Source organism: Otolemur garnettii, unplaced genomic scaffold (assembly GCF_000181295.1).
Source record: "Otolemur garnettii isolate 467f Iridium unplaced genomic scaffold, OtoGar3 scaffold00197, whole genome shotgun sequence".
Classification (NCBI taxonomy): Eukaryota; Metazoa; Chordata; class Mammalia; order Primates; family Galagidae; genus Otolemur; species Otolemur garnettii.
The window spans coordinates 732,754-749,481 of NW_003852592.1; the positions used below are offsets into that span (position 1 = coordinate 732,754).

The following is a 16,728-nucleotide window of genomic DNA, read 5'->3' on the forward strand; positions in this document are numbered from 1 at the left end:
AGCCTTGTTCCCGGAAGCCGGTCTTGAACCTGCTCTCCAGGTGACCTGATACGGAGGCACAGTAACCACACTCTGAGAATACTCTGGGCTGTGGGCAAGCTTGTGGGCTCTGGGAGCAGGAACCCCTTTGGAATGGGAATGATCACCCCGGATTGATTTCTCTGAGATGAGACTTTTAGATGGTGGCTTTTCTTGTAACAAGGCACACCTACATGCACTGCACATTGGACAGACATCTAGGTGCCAGCCTCGCCCCAGCCTCTGAAATGAGCCGCTCGGAGCAGCAGGTGCTGTGACTGACCAAGGGACTCAGAGTGACAGGAGCAGGATAGGTGGTGGGGGGAGACCACTGCTGGGGGGTTGGCGCTGAAGGACCATTTCTGGGAACAGGCTGCCCCCTGTGGGAAGTCAAGGGCTATGTGGGGTTTGAGTCCGGCAGGGGGTCGAGGGCTGTGGGGCAGGGGAGGAGAAGGGCAGAGGGGCAGCCAGGCTGGAGATGGGAAAGATGCTGGCACCGTCCCTGCCCCTTCACTCGGTGGGGTAGGGCAGCCAGGCTGTGAAAAGCACTTAGGGGATCATTTATGTCACGGTCATGGCTGGTGGCCAAGAGCTGCAGAGAACGGAGCCCAGGTGGGTCCTTGTGATTCCAGCTGACACCTGCTGTCTTCTGGGCAGCCACACCTCGGGCAGGGATGATTACCTCTGCCTTGCAGCCGGGCTCTCCTGCACGTACAGCACCGCCAAGCCCCACGTCACTGTACACAGGGAGCACACGGCTCTGCCGAGGTGCCAGCTTACTCCTGCCTCTAAAAATAAATAGCTGGACTTCCCCCCACCTCCTCCTCACTCTCATCCTTATATAAAAGGAACAGGAGCCAGGTTCATGATATTTAAAGAGAGCTAAATCCAAGCACAAACTCTGTACAGATGGGCTTTGTTTCCATGGCAAAAAATAGTTTCCAAAGTAGTCTGGCAATTTTGTAGAATTTCACATGCAAATCTCTCCGCACCCAAACCAAACCCTCCCCTTTCTAATTTTGATGCTGATGTTGTTTTAACATTTAGGCTGAGCTCTCCTGTGCCTGCTTTCCTCTGGATGAGCTCATCTCCTCTCCTGAGACAGAGGAGCCCTTTAAGGGCTCACATCCCTCCCCAACCTTCCCTGACCCGCCAACCTCTTGTCCCTTTTGTCCTTATCACCTGAAGATGATCATTTTTTGAAGTTTGTTTTTAAATCCCAATTTGGGGGGACCCCAGAGGGACAGTCCGTGCTCTGAGTCCATGCAGTGGCTACTGCATCTTGGTTTTAACCCTGTGCCAGCTCAAGGCAGGTACCCTTTGCCAGGACAGAGTGCCACTCTAGCAAGCATGGACCCTCCCGGCTGCCGGAGTGGCCTGGGAGTCCTGATTGCACATCCACGCATCTGCTGCCCATCACTCAAGTGACTGCCTTGTGTCCACTGAAAGAAGTCCTGGTAATCATGCTTTTGGGCAGGGAATGCCCACCTAGCCCACTGTCAACAGGGAGGGCTCTGGGGCTTCCCCTCAGTTCATCCTGACAGCAGCACTGGGGCCGGACACTGCAGGACACTCGCCTTACAGGGGAGGAGCTCCCTGGAGATGGCTCCAGACCCCAGGCTCCGTCTGTGCAATCACATCTCCTTCCTTTGCTCTCTGTCGATAAGATACAGAAATCAGTTTGTTTCATTAATTTTATTATAATCAAACTGCCGATCTTGTTACATGAATACACCGTGCAAAGAACAATTTAATGTTCTCTTATAATGTAATCAAATTTAAAAGGGAGGACTACTAGAAAGAATTATGTAATTCCTCAAAGAAATGCCTTTTTGATTTAATTTAATTCTTCGGGTAAATCGCAACTTTTCATTTCACCCATAAATGCCACTGGACAGTCTGGCATCACCACCCTTTTCCTTTCCTGGCTGCTAATCCTGGCCAGAGCAGAAATGTTGGGTTTCCACAGTTAGACAGCAGTTGGCAGGGAAGGACTTGGTCCTTGGGGATGGCCGGAGGGATGTTGGCCAAAGAGGGCCCCTTGTACGCCTTGAGACAGACCACACATGAGTAGCCATCTACCTGCTGCAGGCTGAGCGGGTGTATGTCCCGATAGCCGTGTGTCCCTCTGAGGAGTCCTGTGGCTTGCACTACCCTCATGCCCGAGTGCCCCAGGGCCTTGCTACTCAAAGTGTGGTCCCTGCACCTGCAGCCTCGGCTGCCCAGGAGCTTATTAGGTGGCAGAGTCTTGGGCCCTGACCGGATCTTCTGAATCAGAGTCTGCATTTTAACAAGGTCCTAGGTGCTCAGGGTACACATCCGAGTTTGAGAAGCACTGTTCTAGCTGTGATTCTCTGGAGTGTGGAGACAGAAGGTCAGAGTTGAGTGACCTGTGGTTTCTTTTGCTACACGACAGAGGATAATGCACTTCACCTCCCAGAGAATTGGCTGCTTTATGCACAAAGCAGGGTCCTGGTAACATGTCTGCCTGATTCACCGTCTGTGGTTGTGGGGAAGCTCAAACAGTCCAATGTAGGTGAACGTGGGTTCTAAGAGGGGACCCCCCCAGCCACCTGTCTGCAGCAGGATGGGGGCTTGCTCCAGGAAGTAAATCCATGCTCGGCTTCCTTGATTGAGAAAGTCCGACTATAAAAAAAATAATAATTATAATATAAAGTCAGCCGAGTAAACAGGGCACAGCGTCATAGCTTGACCTACCTTGGGGCCACGCTCTTTTGAACCAGTGTAGTGCAGATCCACAGCACTCAGGCGTGTCGCTCTCCTGGCCTGGCCTGGGAAAGCACCTTCACTCATATTAGCATCCGATCCACCCAACGACTTTGGGAAATGAACAAGGTAGAGGTTATTATCCACTTAAAAAATACAAAAGGAGGTCTGGGTTATTGGATGTCTTGCTCCGGGTCATGTAGAGTTGGGGGGGCGGGGGGAATGAGACTGGCTCCCATGTCCTCAGGTCCCTTCCCCAGTGCTTGTCCCCAGATGCCACCGTGCTGATGCCGGCAGGCTCAGAGGGCAGCATTAGTCCAGTCACACAGGACTGGACTCAAGAGAGAGGACTGTTGTTTCTTTTCCTTTATGAAATGTTGGGGTTTTCAGTTGTGGGAAGGGGAAATGCAGCCTTTACTGACGTACCTGGCCTTCCAGCTATTCTGTAGGTGGCCTGATTTATCCCGGCTTCCCCCAGGGACAGAGTTCTTCCTACCCTGTGATTTGAGTGTGATAATGGGAGAGAGGTGGTGGAAAAAAGAGACAGACACTCGCTGGCCAAGGGAGTGCAGAGCTGTCTTCAGACCAAATGGATTTTGTTTGTTTGTTGTTCGTTTGTTTGTTTGTTTCAATTGCTCTCGGGATGATCCCAGCCCTGGCCCGTGGGTGTCCAGCTGGCCTAGAACCAGGCCTCCCTCCTACGCGCGGACACTGTCAACTCAGCATTCCTGTAACCAGGCCCCGGTGGCTTCTTCCCTTGCAGAATGGCTACACCCCTTTGCACATCGCTGCCAAGCAGAACCAGATGGAGGTGGCCCGCGGTCTGTTGCAGTACGGGGCGTCGGCGAATGCCGAGTCCGTGCAGGGCGTGTCTCCCCTGCACCTGGCTGCACAGGAGGGTCACGCGGACATGGTGGCTTTGCTCCTCTCAAAACAAGCCAACGGCAACCTGGGGAACAAGGTGGGCACGCAGCCTTGGGTCTGCCCCGGGGTCTCAGTAACTTGTCAGTGTCGCTTCCTCAGGGATGGTGTCTGCACACAGCACCTGCTGCACTGGGGAGGTGGCCCTTACAGCATCCCTGGATACCTTTGACCTTGGTTTTCTAAATGAGTAGACAGAGTCAGAAAGGTTCCAGGGCTCCGAGCCTATCTGGTGTCAAAGACTTTACGGGTCCTACTCCCCTGTGCTGTCTTCTTGAATGCGTTGACTCAGGATCTGCAGAAAGTTCACGTAAAATCCAAAACATTCTTTCCCAGTACAGGCAAGGTCTACGCTCAGGAGTGTATTAGGTAATCGGTACTAAATATTCATTCACTGTGCGGGAAGATTTTTTTAAAACACTGAGCTGTACATTAGGAGGCCAGTGGGTGTGGGCATAGAAAGTCTTCCAGAACTGCCCCACGACATTTGGGAGGAAGGCACGTGAGCATTGTTCTGGGTGAGATGTTCATAGTGTTTCTTAGTTTCTCAAAGGAGTACGTGACCCAAGAAATACCAAGAATCTTTTTTAATATTTTGTAGAAATATAATTCACATAAAATTAGCCCCTTTGAAACTGTACCATTCAGTGGTTCGTAGTGTATTTATAAGATTGGGCAACCCTCACCACTGTCTAACTTTAGAACGTCTTTTCGTAAGGAAACCCCATGCCCGTAGCAGCCAAGTCTCATGTCCCCCCACACCTTCTCAGTCACTGGAAACTGCAAATCTACTTTCTGTCTCTATGAATTTGCCTCTTCTGGATGTCCTGTGTAACGGGAACCATACAGTACGAAGAACCACTGCTTTAGATGATAAATTCACTTCTCACATTCAGAAGCACTTTAAGGGGAACGTAGATTTCTTTAAAAACTTTAGATCAGGTAGCCCGTTTTGTACAAGTCTGTACAGTTGACCCCTGGTGAGGAGCTGTACAGTGGGGCCCTCACGTTTCATGCATTCTGGGTTTCTTCGCTGCTTTAAAGCAGTGAGGCAGTAACGATGGTGGTGACTCCGTGCTGTAAACCTGCTGTCCCACCCACACGCCAGCCTCACCAGGCAGATCACTGGTGTTATTCCAAGGATCAGGCAAGGCACCCACTTGAAGGGCTTGCGACTGACACAGTGATCCCTCAATCGTGGGTTGTTATCCCTGGAGCCAGCCCTGTCCCGTGGGGCAAGTGGGAGGGGCCTTCTGTGCTTTTCAAAGCCACAGTGGCAGCCTCTGCTCAGAGCCTCTGGTCGGCTCGGCGGATATGCAAAGGCAGGGGAGGGCATGTAAAGTCCCCATAGAGGGGACACTGCCTGTGACCGCGGAGAAGTTGAGGCTCTGCTGTCCCAATTAGCACAGGACAGGAGGAAAGATTTTTCTAACTCCACATGGGGTCCTCCACCCTCCCATGGTGCAACAGTGGCTGTGATGTGAGAATAACATGCTGTGTGTAAATGGCACTGTGTCCTTTTCAAAGCACTTTCACCTGAGCTTTCTCAAGTGATCCTCACCTTGACCTTGAGATACGATCAGTGATAATCTCTATTGTGTAGATTAGGAAGCCATGGGTCTGAAAGTTACCATAGAAATGGGGCATTCCCAGAAGGAAACATAAAATACCTCCAATGGGAAGGTACCGTGTAGTTCACCACATCAGAGATAAACTAAGTATGGCCCACAAGCCAAATCTGGCCCACCACTTGTTTATGTGAATAAAGTTTTATTGGAATGCAGCCATGCTCATTCACTTACATGTTGTTACCACTTGTTGGCAGAGTTGGGTAGTTACTTATAGAGACACAGTCTAAAATATTGATGATATGGCCCCTAACGGAAAAAGTTGCCTATCCCAGATCTGGCTTTACTGTCTTATGTTTTAGGTAAAGATACTGAGGCCCAGAACAAGAAAAGCTTTGCTCAGGGTCATATAGCTGTTAGTGGCAGCAGAGCCAGGTTCAGCCCTCAAACCTCAGCACCCTGACCTTGTGGCCTGAATTCCTCTCCATGCAAGAAGGTAATGAACATCTCTTTCTTTGCAGAGTGGACTCACTCCCCTCCATCTGGTAGCACAAGAAGGCCACGTCCCTGTGGCAGACGTGCTGATCAAACATGGCGTGAAGGTGGACGCCACCACCCGGGTAAGGCAGGCACCCCTCACACTTCAGAACCGGCTCTTCCTCGGAGCTTTGAAACCCCAGGGACCCAGGGACCGTTCCTCTTGGCCACCTCCTAGGGCTGGTTGTGGAGTTTGAAGACACCCGTCCTGATTATCTCACTTTGCAGTTGGGAATTTTAAAAGGTTTTCTAGACCTTTGAGCCCCTGTGGTGAGCCCACAGGAAAGTTTAGCTGTGGCTCTAAGACTTGTCTTATAATCCGTGAGCACATCCCAGGTCAGGCTTCCCCGGATCCGCTCACAAGTCCAGCTGCTTGTACTGCAGCGTTTGGTTGAATTCAGCCCGGCTTGCTTTGCACTTTGTGTGCAGGGCGGTGTGAGTGGAAACTGCTCTGTTAGACTTGCTGTCTGGGGGCGCAGTGATTGCCCTGGGGGGGGGGCATTGATATAAAGAGGGGCCTGGAGGCCCTGGAGAGGGGAGGCGGTTTCAGGGGAAACGGGGCGTTAGGGACATAGTGGCATTAGCCTCCTTTTCCTCGTGAGGCAACCATATTAAAGGAAGGGACAGAGTGACACCAGCCCTGCCCCTGGAGTGTTACCCTGAGAAACATGCCTGCCTCGAACCCAAGAATGTTCTGGGTCTTTGAGGCTTCTTTTGCAGGCCCAGGTTAGTCTTTTGGGCTCTGCCTCGAGGACCCCAGAACCACCCATTACGTGTAGGTCCAGCTTGTGGGGTTTGTGCGCTGATGGTCTCTGGAATCTGGAGCTTGGAGGGCCATGGCCTATCGGACTGAGTAGGGGTGTTCTAGGAATCTAAATCTACCCATTTCAAGCCATGACCAGTTCCTATAAATTCCATTACACAACAAAGTACCCCCGCCAGCATTTGGGGGGCTTTATGATGGGATTCCACCTTTTGAGTGGAAGTCAGTCTGTTCTCTTCGGGGTGAGTAAGGCACGATTCCACCTCTTAGCCCCTCTTAGCAGAGGGCCTGACAGTGGTTCCTCTGTTCCTGAGATCACCCCTCTCAGCTCCTGTTATGTGGTTCTCCCTGGGTCTTCCCTGAGATCACCCCTCTCAGATTCTATTATGTGGTTCTCCCTGGGTCTGCCTCCTCTCCTTTCTGCCTTTGCCTCGGAGTCCTGCCTCAGTCCTTGGGCCCCACTTGTCCACTTTATCATCAGTAATCTTGTTCCTCTTCATGGCTGTTGACTTCCCCAGCCTGGCCTCATTGTGGGGCTTGGGGCCAGTTTCCCACTGATGGCTCCCTGGATCGCCCCAGGCATCTCAGCCCTCACCTGTCTGAAGCTGAGCCCTGTCCCTTCCCCAGTGGGTGGCATCTGGCACCTGCTGATGGCTCTTCCCAAGGGTCTCACTGCCTGTGGTCTCTTTTGGCTGCTTCTGTAAAGATTCCTATAAATGCCCGACTCGGGAAGGCTCTTGGTCTGCTCAGAGGCCCTGCTGGGCCCCCATCTTCATCTCTTCCTTTTCAGATGGGGTACACGCCTCTCCACGTGGCCAGCCATTATGGAAACATCAAGCTGGTGAAGTTTCTGCTGCAGCACCAGGCAGATGTCAATGCCAAGACCAAGGTACAGGGGCGCCTGAGGCCTGCCTGCCACACCGACCCGGCTCAAGTGCCCAAGCAGGCTGCAGCCCGGGCTACGGTGGGCCCAGCTTTAAGCTTTGACCCTGAAGGAGGAAAGAGGGGGAATACATCTTTTTAAAATATTGCACGTAGACGGCTGCTATAGTACGGAGGCAGGTCTTTCTGGAACAGCCAGCTAATCCTGCCAAACGTCTCCTCGCCTTGCAGCTAAGGTACAGCCCCTTGCATCAGGCAGCCCAGCAGGGACACACAGACATCGTGACTCTGCTTCTGAAGAATGGTGCTTCCCCAAACGAGGTCAGCTCGGTGAGTACCACCCCTCTCCCGCTCTCTGTGTGGCAGCAGAGAGGTTAACACACTCAGGGTCTGGGGCCTGGAGGAGTCTGAGGCACCACCAAGTTGAATGGAGTGCTGGGACCAATTCCTCTTTCTTGGCAACTGAAGGTTTTCCCTTTAGGCCCCATTCATCCCCGCCCTTCCATGCTTCATAAAGCATTCTTGTTGGAATGCACCCAAGAGCAGAGTGAAGTGCTAGGGGGTCCTGATCTTTCAGCGCCCTAGAGTTAACCTTGGCGACACCTGGGGTCATTGTTGGGCATGAACTTCCTCCTGCCTCCCTGTGGAGGTTTCTGAGATCTGCTCCCCGCTGCTCCTGACTCTGCAAGGGTGTGGGCCTTTGACTATAAGGGGTTATGGCATCTGTGACTGCAGTGGGGCTGAACCTGCCAGAGCCCCGGCACATCCTGCAGGCAGAGACCTTCGCCGAAGACAGAGCCTCAGTGTCAGTTCATTGTCACTTAGCTCTTTCTCTTACAGTCAAAGTAGAAAATAGGCCCCTGCCCTATTTCTGGTAATCCGTGGTTTCTGAACAGCCTGATTGAAGTTCATTGGGGTTTGTGAATTGTTTTAGCTAACCCAGTGCTCAGTCACTGACACCTGAAAGGTGGATGTTGAGAGTAGGGAGCCGCACAAAATCTCATCTGGCAGCGTCCAACCCACCTGGACACCCCAGACTTAAAAGTGTCACTGTACCCCTTGTCTTTGAGGCACTGTCACCCAGACAGGGCCAGGCCCACACAGGTGCAGGGGGCTCTCCTGGGCTCCTGGGTGGCACCTGTCCACTTAGACCCGTCTGAGCAGTGGGAAGGTGAACTTGACCGGTGGACGGTGGACGAGGGGGCGTCCTCCTGGCCTCGCAGCCTATCTGAGTGTACCTCTCCTGCCATTTCTCCCAGAACGGAACCACACCGCTGGCCATCGCCAAGCGTCTGGGCTACATTTCCGTTACAGACGTGCTCAAGGTTGTCACAGATGAAACCAGTGTTGAGGTAGGTCTGCACCCTGCACCCTCCCCAAACACCACTGCCTGACAGAGAGGGCGCCCAGTGGCTTAGCTCAGACATATGGGGCGCTTCTGGGGGTCCAGTGTGCCCAAAGGCAGGCCTGTGCTTCTCCTCGCCCGGCAGGGTCCTGCTGCCACCTAGTGGCCAGAAGGATTGGGGCTGTGGTCAGTCCTTAGGGGGCAGTAGGAAGGGGGGGAGGTGTCAGGAAGCTGAGCGTCCTGGAAGTCTCACTGTATTCCTGTGGGAAATCTAACTTCCCACCCCTTGGCTGTTTCCACAGGAGTGACCAAAGGGCTGGACTGGTGAAAAAGTGCATGGCTCTAATTTGGGTTGAATTCTCTGCTTTTTCTTATTTTAGTTAGTCAGTGACAAGCATCGGATGAGCTTCCCTGAGACAGTAGACGAGGTCCTGGATGTCTCTGAAGACGAAGGTAAAGTCTGGGTGCTCAGACTGGTGGGGAACAGACCCCCGAGTCCCCTTAGGGGGCTTCCCGCCACCCGCCACCTGCCAGGCTGTGTCCCTCTCACCATCCTGGAGTCGGGCGGATGGGCAACACAGCTGGGGAGACTCGCCTTTCACAGATGTTGTCTGTTAGCAAAAATACTCCTTTAATCTAATCTTAGGCAAAGGAAGATTGACATCTCAGATACTAAAATTTAAATCCCATGAAGGTTCATAAACACACATGTGTTTGCCTGGATCACACGTGTGTATCAGATTGGAGCACACTTCTTCTCAGGGATGTGAGGAACTGTAATGGAATTCTGTCTGGTGCTTTTCTTTGCCTTTTTGGCCAGAGCTCCAGTATATGGGGCCAGCGCCCTACTCCTTGAGCCACAGGGGCCACCCAGCCTGGTGCTTTTTTATGCTTTGAGCAACTATTAAGTGGATTATTTAAAATCTGCAAGAATGCCTCTTAACAAGGTGCGCTTCTGACCACACAGTGCATCAGTAGGTTGGGGTTACATCTGTGACTGTGAAATCCCCGTAGTCTCAACTCCTATCACTACAGAATGCTTCCAGTATCCCCTGCCCTAGAGAAGCCGTATTTCCTCACCTAAGTGAGAAGGGAACTCTCGCGACCTGGTGACTGTGGGACTGGGCAGGACGGGAGCTCAGGGGTTGCAGTGTCTTCAGCCAGGTGTGCAGAGCTCGGGCGCCCCTCTGGTGACACGTGTGCCTCTCACCTCACCTGACTCCAATCCAGCCCTTCCTTCACCTTGGCTCTTCTTTGCTTTCCAGGGACTGCTCATGTAACTCTAATGGGTATGAAACGCTTTCTGTTCTCCGTGGTCTTTTCTCACCAGAGTGCATTTCAGCCTGAGCATCCTACACTCTCACTAATCCATTCTGCTTCTCATCCTCCTCTGGTGGCTGGCAGTCTGCAGCCAGGAGCTCAGCTGAGGCAGGGCACTCACAGCCACGAGGCGCACGCCCCACGGGCATCCCCCATCCATCTGTGTCTGCACCCCTGCCGCCGTGTTCGTGACCATAACTGCATGAGGTGTTACTGTTCCATCCCGTCACTCTGGGCACAAGCCGGGATGCTCACAAGCCAATGACAGCTCAAGGTCGAGGGCTGGGCTGCAGAGGAGAGAGCAGAAAAGAGGCAGTGTGGGTGTGGGCAGCTGCTCACTTGTAGTCTGAACCTCCGGGATATGGGTTGTGGAAATACCGAGGCTTCATCTGCCATGGTGACAGAAAACCGTGCAGCCCTTGAAGATGGGAGGCCTCCACTCCACGAGTTTACCCTCCACGGTGGGCGTGTGGAAGGGAGTGACAGCAGGGCCTCTGTGGCTGAAGCCCTGAAAGGGCAATTTTGAAGTGGATCTTGTCAAGCCAAGAAAGTTCTTTCTGCCTGTGTTTCTGCCCTCCTGCAAAGCCTCCTGCGGACTGAGATGTCAGGAGGTGGCTTCCCTGTGCTGTGTCCAGGGCTGAGGAACAGGACTGGGCACAGACATTGTTCCTGGGTCCCTGGGGGCAGCAGAGTCCTTCCCTCCTCCTCGGAGCAAGTCCTGAGAGGTGGAGTGGGAAAGGGATTCTGTAAAAAGAGAGAGGGCATGTTCCCCCACCACTGCAGTCCCTGACTCGAGCCCATACCATTTCAGGGGAAGAACTTGTCGGTGCTAAGGCTGAGAAGCAGGATTCTAGGGACATCGATGATGAGAAAGAGCTGTTGGATTTTCTGCCCAAGCTGGACCAAGTGTAAGCGGTTCTCCCTGCAGGGGTCAGGTGTGGGTGGCTGCGGCACAGCCCTGCCCCTCAGAGGGGGGCATCAGAGTGAGGCAGAGGCACAGGCAGGCCGGGCCCTGCAGAGAGATGCGTGCTGGTCACTGGCCCATGGACCCTGCCTCTGGGCACCAAGAGGGCACCCGGAGGCCTCCCTTGAAGGGTCTGGCAGTGCCTCTTCACTGCTGCCTCCCTGCCTCCCTGCTTCCCCACCACCACACCACTCGCAGCCTCTCATCCATACCCTTCCCCCTCTCACGCACACTCAGCTTCTCACCAGAAGAATCCACTGAGTAAGGTTCCCCTTAGAAACCACTGCCAGGCTAAGGTCCAGCACTGACCATGCGCCTCTCCCATGAGGTGCGTTAGGTAGAATCCACGGGGGACCCGGGTCTGCCTCATTTCTCCCCGGGACTGCTGGGAGTCACACTACTGTGGGTGCATTTGTACAAGGGGCTATTGTGCTAGCAAATCTACAGTCGGCTCTAGGAACACCGAGCTTAGGTGTTTTCAGGGCACAGCAGGGAAATGGGCGATGTAGGAAGGGAAACTACAGGGGTATTTAATCCATTCACTGAGCGTCTATTGGCTAGAAGTACAGAGCTCGGACCCTGGCCTGGGAAGGCGCTTGTACAGAGTCATCTGGTAGGTCAGAGCCCAAACCAACTGGTCACACAGCGATGCAGAGGGCCTGCCCTTAAGGGAGGGTTCTGTCAGCAGGGGCTCGAAACTGCAGATAGGGGTGACAAGTATGGGTGGCGTCCTCAGGGGAAGATGCTGTGGCTGGAGCAGGTGCTTCAGCCAGGTTGAAGGACATTGTGTTCTGGAGGGGACGGCCGGAGGGAAAGAGGTGGCCCTTGTGTGGGGGAGCATCACACAACCTGTGTGAGCCCAGTGTATGCTGAGGCAGATAGGGGAGTTCCAAGGGTGTGGAGCTGGGAGAGGGAGGCTGGGAGAGCAGAGCTGGGGGCGCGGAGCTGGAAGTGGGGCCAGCCTTTGATGGCCCACACTCTTGGCACACAGGGTGGAGTCTCCAGCCATCCCCAGGATCCCCTGCGTCACGCCTGAGACAGTGGTGATCAGATCGGAAGAGCCCGAGCAGGTGAGAAGCGCCATTTCTCTCCTTGTCTTGTGTGTGGAGAGTGAATGCCAAGGGCGGTGACTGGGGAGATGACCTTAGTGCCACAGGAACCCACAGCAGAGCTTTCAGGGGTCCCAAAGCGCCTTTAGACCCACACTCTGTGTACACCCTGCAATCCAGGGCTGTGGGCCTTCGAGTCACCCGGGGCAGGGCAGTGAAATGTTGACATGGTCCAGGGATGAGTGGGGCAGACAGCTGACACCGGAATTCCTGGCTCCAAAGCCCGTGTTCATGGCCACAGCCCCTGAGCACACTGTCTGCACACATGGGGCAGCAGGTCCACAGGCTGGAGAGGAACCACCCCTGCGGCAGGCTGGCACAGCTTGTGGCCACCATGAAGCTCTGGCATGGCAGGGACCTCTGACCTTTGCTTTCACAAAGGCAACAGTTCCTGTCTTCCTCCCTCGAGGGAATACTGGGAGGAAGGGGAGGCCAGAGAGTTGCTCCCAGGGATGGTTTAAACAATTTAAGTCCCCTTAGTTTAATTTTGTGCCATTTGGCACTTTTCTGCAGAGCAAGGGAATTTTCTGGGGAGGAAGGAAGGCAGCCCAGTGCTTAAGCTGGGCATGGCTGCCCTCTGGTCTGTCTGTGTCCAGCCACAGCTGGTCTCCCTACAAGGGATGTGTCTACAAGCTCCAGGCCATGCTTTGGACCCCAGAGTGGCCACAGGGATAAGCTAGCCAAGCCAGTCCAGTCAGCCCTGCATGCTAAATTGTTTCAAATGCTGCAACATTGGGTGGCATCTGAGAAATGGTTGAATGTGGTCCTTCCTCAGCCATGGCAAGCTCCCTGGGTGCTGCCACAGACAGGAGTGCCCTGGGTCCTGCTGCCCCTCAGCTCTACTGGAGTTGGGAGTTCCAGGTGGCAGGTGTTCATCGTATCCCCCCTCCCCTAGTTCCCTGGGGGAGGCCAGTCAGGACTGTGAGCACCTGCGTCCTGGGGCCCAGGTCTGGAGTGCAGAGGGTGAGCCGTGAGGTGCTCAGAGCTGACGCAAGGAACTGGGTGTGGCAGTGGGCTGCATTGCATGAGCAAAGGAGAGGAACAGGGATGTCCTGGACCCAGGGAAGCCAGCGTAAGAGCAGAGCCGAGGCCACATTCAGAGCCTGGCAAAGTGCCACCTCGGAGGGTGGCTGCGAGTTCTCGAGGTAGGCCAGGCCCTGCACCGAGGCAGCCTCTGTCCCTGTGGTTGTCCCAGAAGTGGGCCCACTTCACGGAGAGGCAGCAGGAAGCCCAGGGAGGCGAGGGCCTACTGTGTCACCCGGACACCTACAGGTTGAGAGCCTGCCACGGCTAGGCTCTGCAGTGGTCACAGTGCAGGGGCCCTGCCAGCTGGAGAGGAAAGACCCGCCTGCCAAGGGCAGGGGCCCTGGGGGACACAGCTAGAGATGTGTGAGGGTTCCAGAGAGTGCAGGGATGTGGGCTGGTGCCAGATGGAGAGCGAGAGCTGGAGATATCCCTTTGTGGGCCTCTGCCCAGGGTTTGAAGCTACAGAGAGGCCATGAGGGGAGGAAGCCTGTTCCCCTTGGACTCCAGGCCTGCTGCGTCTAGACTGGCGCATGAGAGCACTTTCTCCATGGGGTGTTTGGGTTCTGGCAGTGAGGCTCTCCCAAGGCTTCATGGCTGGCACTGCTTTTGGCCGGCCTAGGGGACAGTGGGACAGGAGGATACTCGCTGTCACCCTCAGGCATCCAAGGAGTATGATGAGGACTCACTTGTGCCCAGCAGCCCAGCCACAGAGACCTCTGACAACATCAGCCCCGTGGCCAGCCCAGTGCACACAGGGTGAGTGGCATAGGCTTCTGGGGCCCCCACCTGCCCACCCACCTTCGTGGAAGGGTTCAGAAGCCCGACATGGGTCTGTCCCTGCCCCCAGGTTTCTGGTGAGCTTCATGGTGGACGCCAGGGGAGGCTCCATGAGAGGGAGTCGCCACAACGGCCTACGGGTGGTGATCCCGCCGAGGACGTGCGCGGCCCCCACTCGCATCACCTGCCGTCTGGTGAAGCCGCAGAAGCTGAGCACGCCGCCCCCACTTGCCGAGGAGGAGGGCCTGGCCAGCAGGGTCATTGCCCTGGGGCCCACAGGGGCTCAGTTTCTGAGGTGAGAGGCAGCTGTGTGTGGTCCTGAGTCCTGACCTGGTCGCGCCCGCGCTGGGCACGCTGCGACCCAGCAGTGACAGCTGGGACCACCCCACCCACCCGGCAGAACCCACGCCATCTGCTCCACGTCCCTTTCTCTGCCTTCTCTAGAAGCACCCTGGTGCCCACAGCCCCAGGGGAGCTTAAAGCTCTCCAGTCTCGCTGTGACACTAATCAAGGGAACAGAGAAGCTCGGGCCACTTGGGGCCTTCTGAGGGTTAAACACTAAAATCAGCCATGATGGGGCTGATGGGCTTCACAGGCCTGTGCCCCCGGGATCGTGTTGGGAGCTTTGCCGCCCTCGGGCACTGTGGGGTGTTACGCCAGAGGGTCTCATTTCCCACCTGTGTCTGCCTCCTGTCCCCACCCCGAGTGGTCACCACCATCTGTGAAGCTGCCTGCCCCGTGCTTTCTCCTTGGCTTTCTCCACCTGAGTCCTCTGCGCCTCCTCCAAAGGCAAGGCCACTGCGGCCGTTTGACACAGGAGGCTGGGACTCGGAGGTCACCTGTCCAGGATGTCACATGGGTTCTCAGAGTCAGGTCCAAGGGCAGGATCCTTTGGCCTCTCAGTGTGGCCATGGCGAGGGAGGCCATGTAACATGAGACCGAGTCCTGCCCTCTGGTCGCTCAGGCCTGGGGACAGTGAGCGGGTCTGTGTGCATCAGGAGTCCAGGTGGGGCCGCTGCCCTTCCCACCCTGGGCCCAGCCACCTGCCCTTGGTGAGCCCACCCCTCTGCTCTGTCCCCACCGCAGCCCTGTGATCGTGGAGATCCCCCACTTTGCCTCCCACGGCCGGGGGGACCGCGAGCTCGTGGTTCTGAGGAGTGAAAACGGCTCCGTGTGGAAGGAGCACAAAAGCCGCTACGGGGAGGACTTCCTGGATCAGATCCTCAACGGCATGGACGAAGGTGTGGTGGCCGGGGGCCCCTTCCAGGCCTGGGCTGCACCCTTGGTGGGGCCTCCAGGATCTCTCAGGGCTGGGCAGCCCTGTGAGGGTAGGAAGGGCCCTGGAGGCCAGGCCCCAGGTCCCCACACGTGCGCCTGGGTGCTGGGTCGTGGCTGTGGCTGGGTCGCTTCTCCTCAGGCCCAGCTCACTGCCAGGCCCTGGGGAGGGCACATGCGCAGGGCCCCAGCACGGCCCGGCCTGTGCTCAGCGTGACAGGGTGGCCTCTGCGTGTGATTGCAGAGCTGGGGAGCCTGGAGGAGCTGGAGAAGAAGAGGGTCTGTCGCATCATCACCACCGACTTCCCCCTGTACTTTGTGATCATGTCTCGGCTCTGCCAGGACTACGACACGGTCGGCCCCGAGGGGGGCTCTCTAAAGAGCAGGCTGGTGCCCCTGGTGCAGGCGACATTCCCAGAAAACGCCGTCACTAAGAGGGTGAAGCTGGCTCTGCAGGTGAGGCATCCCGTCCCCGCTGGGTGCCTGGGCCTTCGGGAAGCCCATGCGCTTCCCACACTTTGGGCAGCGCCTTAGAACCCCATAGTAGAGCGCTGACCTTGCAGCTCACATGTCAGTGGGGCAGGGAGGGATGAGGCACTGCTCCCTCGTGAGTCCTGAGATGCCACAATAACCTTCGCCCTAAAGCCTGGTGGCTCAGCACAGGGGCGTCCACACAACCCATAGGGCCCCGCACAGCCCTCGCCCCGTGTGCTGACGGCTGCTCTCCTGCTGGGGCCTGAGTGTTCTGCCTTTGGCGTTTCACAGGCCCAGCCTGTCCCAGACGAGCTAGTCACCAAGCTCCTGGGCAACCAGGCCACCTTCAGTCCCATTGTCACCGTGGAGCCCAGGCGCCGGAAGTTCCACCGGCCCATCGGGCTCCGGATCCCACTGCCTCCTTCGTGGACGGACAACCCGAGGGACAGCGGGGAGGGAGACACCACCAGCCTGCGTCTGCTCTGCAGCGTGATTGGTGAGGGCCCCACCTCGGTCCTGTTTTCTGGATGCAGCCCTCCCGGTGGCACAGACACGGGGGTGGGTGGCTGTGGAGGGTGAAGTCCTAGTTTTGTTGGCTTCCTGGGCGTGGAGGTGGAGGTGGACGCATCTGGGCGTGGAGGTGGAGGTGGACGCATCTGGGTGGAAGTGTATGTGTGCCGGCCTCTGGGGGGAGGAGCAGAGGGCCAGGAAGCAGGGGCCCAGGGCCACAGATGAGGCAGGCTCCACCCAGGTGTGCCATCTCAGCTCCGATACACCAGGACCTTAGTGTTCAGTAAGCTGCATGCCTGTGTCTTGAGGACTGTTCCTGTCCCATTTCTTTTTCTTTTTCTTTCTTTTTTTTTTTTTTTTTGTAGAGACAGAGTCTCACTTTATTGCCCTCGGTAGAGTGCTGTGGCATCACACAGCTCACGGCAACCTCCAACTCCTGGGCTTAGGTGATTCTCTTGCCTCAGCCTCCCGAGTAGCTGGGACCACAGGCACCCACCAGAATGCCTGGCTAG

General features: G+C 55.8%; 1 protein-coding gene across 1 annotated transcript in view; it reads left to right on the top strand.

The window, feature by feature from the left end:
• Positions 1 to 16,728, top strand: part of ANK1 (ankyrin 1) — a 194,496-nt gene that overhangs the window by 141,932 nt on the left and 35,836 nt on the right. Inside the window, exons 17-30 of the mRNA XM_012812235.1 lie at positions 3,509 to 3,706; positions 5,756 to 5,854; positions 7,325 to 7,423; positions 7,648 to 7,746; positions 8,676 to 8,768; positions 9,142 to 9,214; positions 10,027 to 10,050; positions 10,893 to 10,989; positions 12,037 to 12,115; positions 13,839 to 13,936; positions 14,028 to 14,252; positions 15,044 to 15,198; positions 15,477 to 15,688; positions 15,998 to 16,202. Of these exons, the coding sequence (XP_012667689.1) occupies positions 3,509 to 3,706; positions 5,756 to 5,854; positions 7,325 to 7,423; positions 7,648 to 7,746; positions 8,676 to 8,768; positions 9,142 to 9,214; positions 10,027 to 10,050; positions 10,893 to 10,989; positions 12,037 to 12,115; positions 13,839 to 13,936; positions 14,028 to 14,252; positions 15,044 to 15,198; positions 15,477 to 15,688; positions 15,998 to 16,202 (1,756 nt within the window). The remainder of the gene's footprint in view (positions 1 to 3,508; positions 3,707 to 5,755; positions 5,855 to 7,324; positions 7,424 to 7,647; positions 7,747 to 8,675; positions 8,769 to 9,141; positions 9,215 to 10,026; positions 10,051 to 10,892; positions 10,990 to 12,036; positions 12,116 to 13,838; positions 13,937 to 14,027; positions 14,253 to 15,043; positions 15,199 to 15,476; positions 15,689 to 15,997; positions 16,203 to 16,728) is intronic.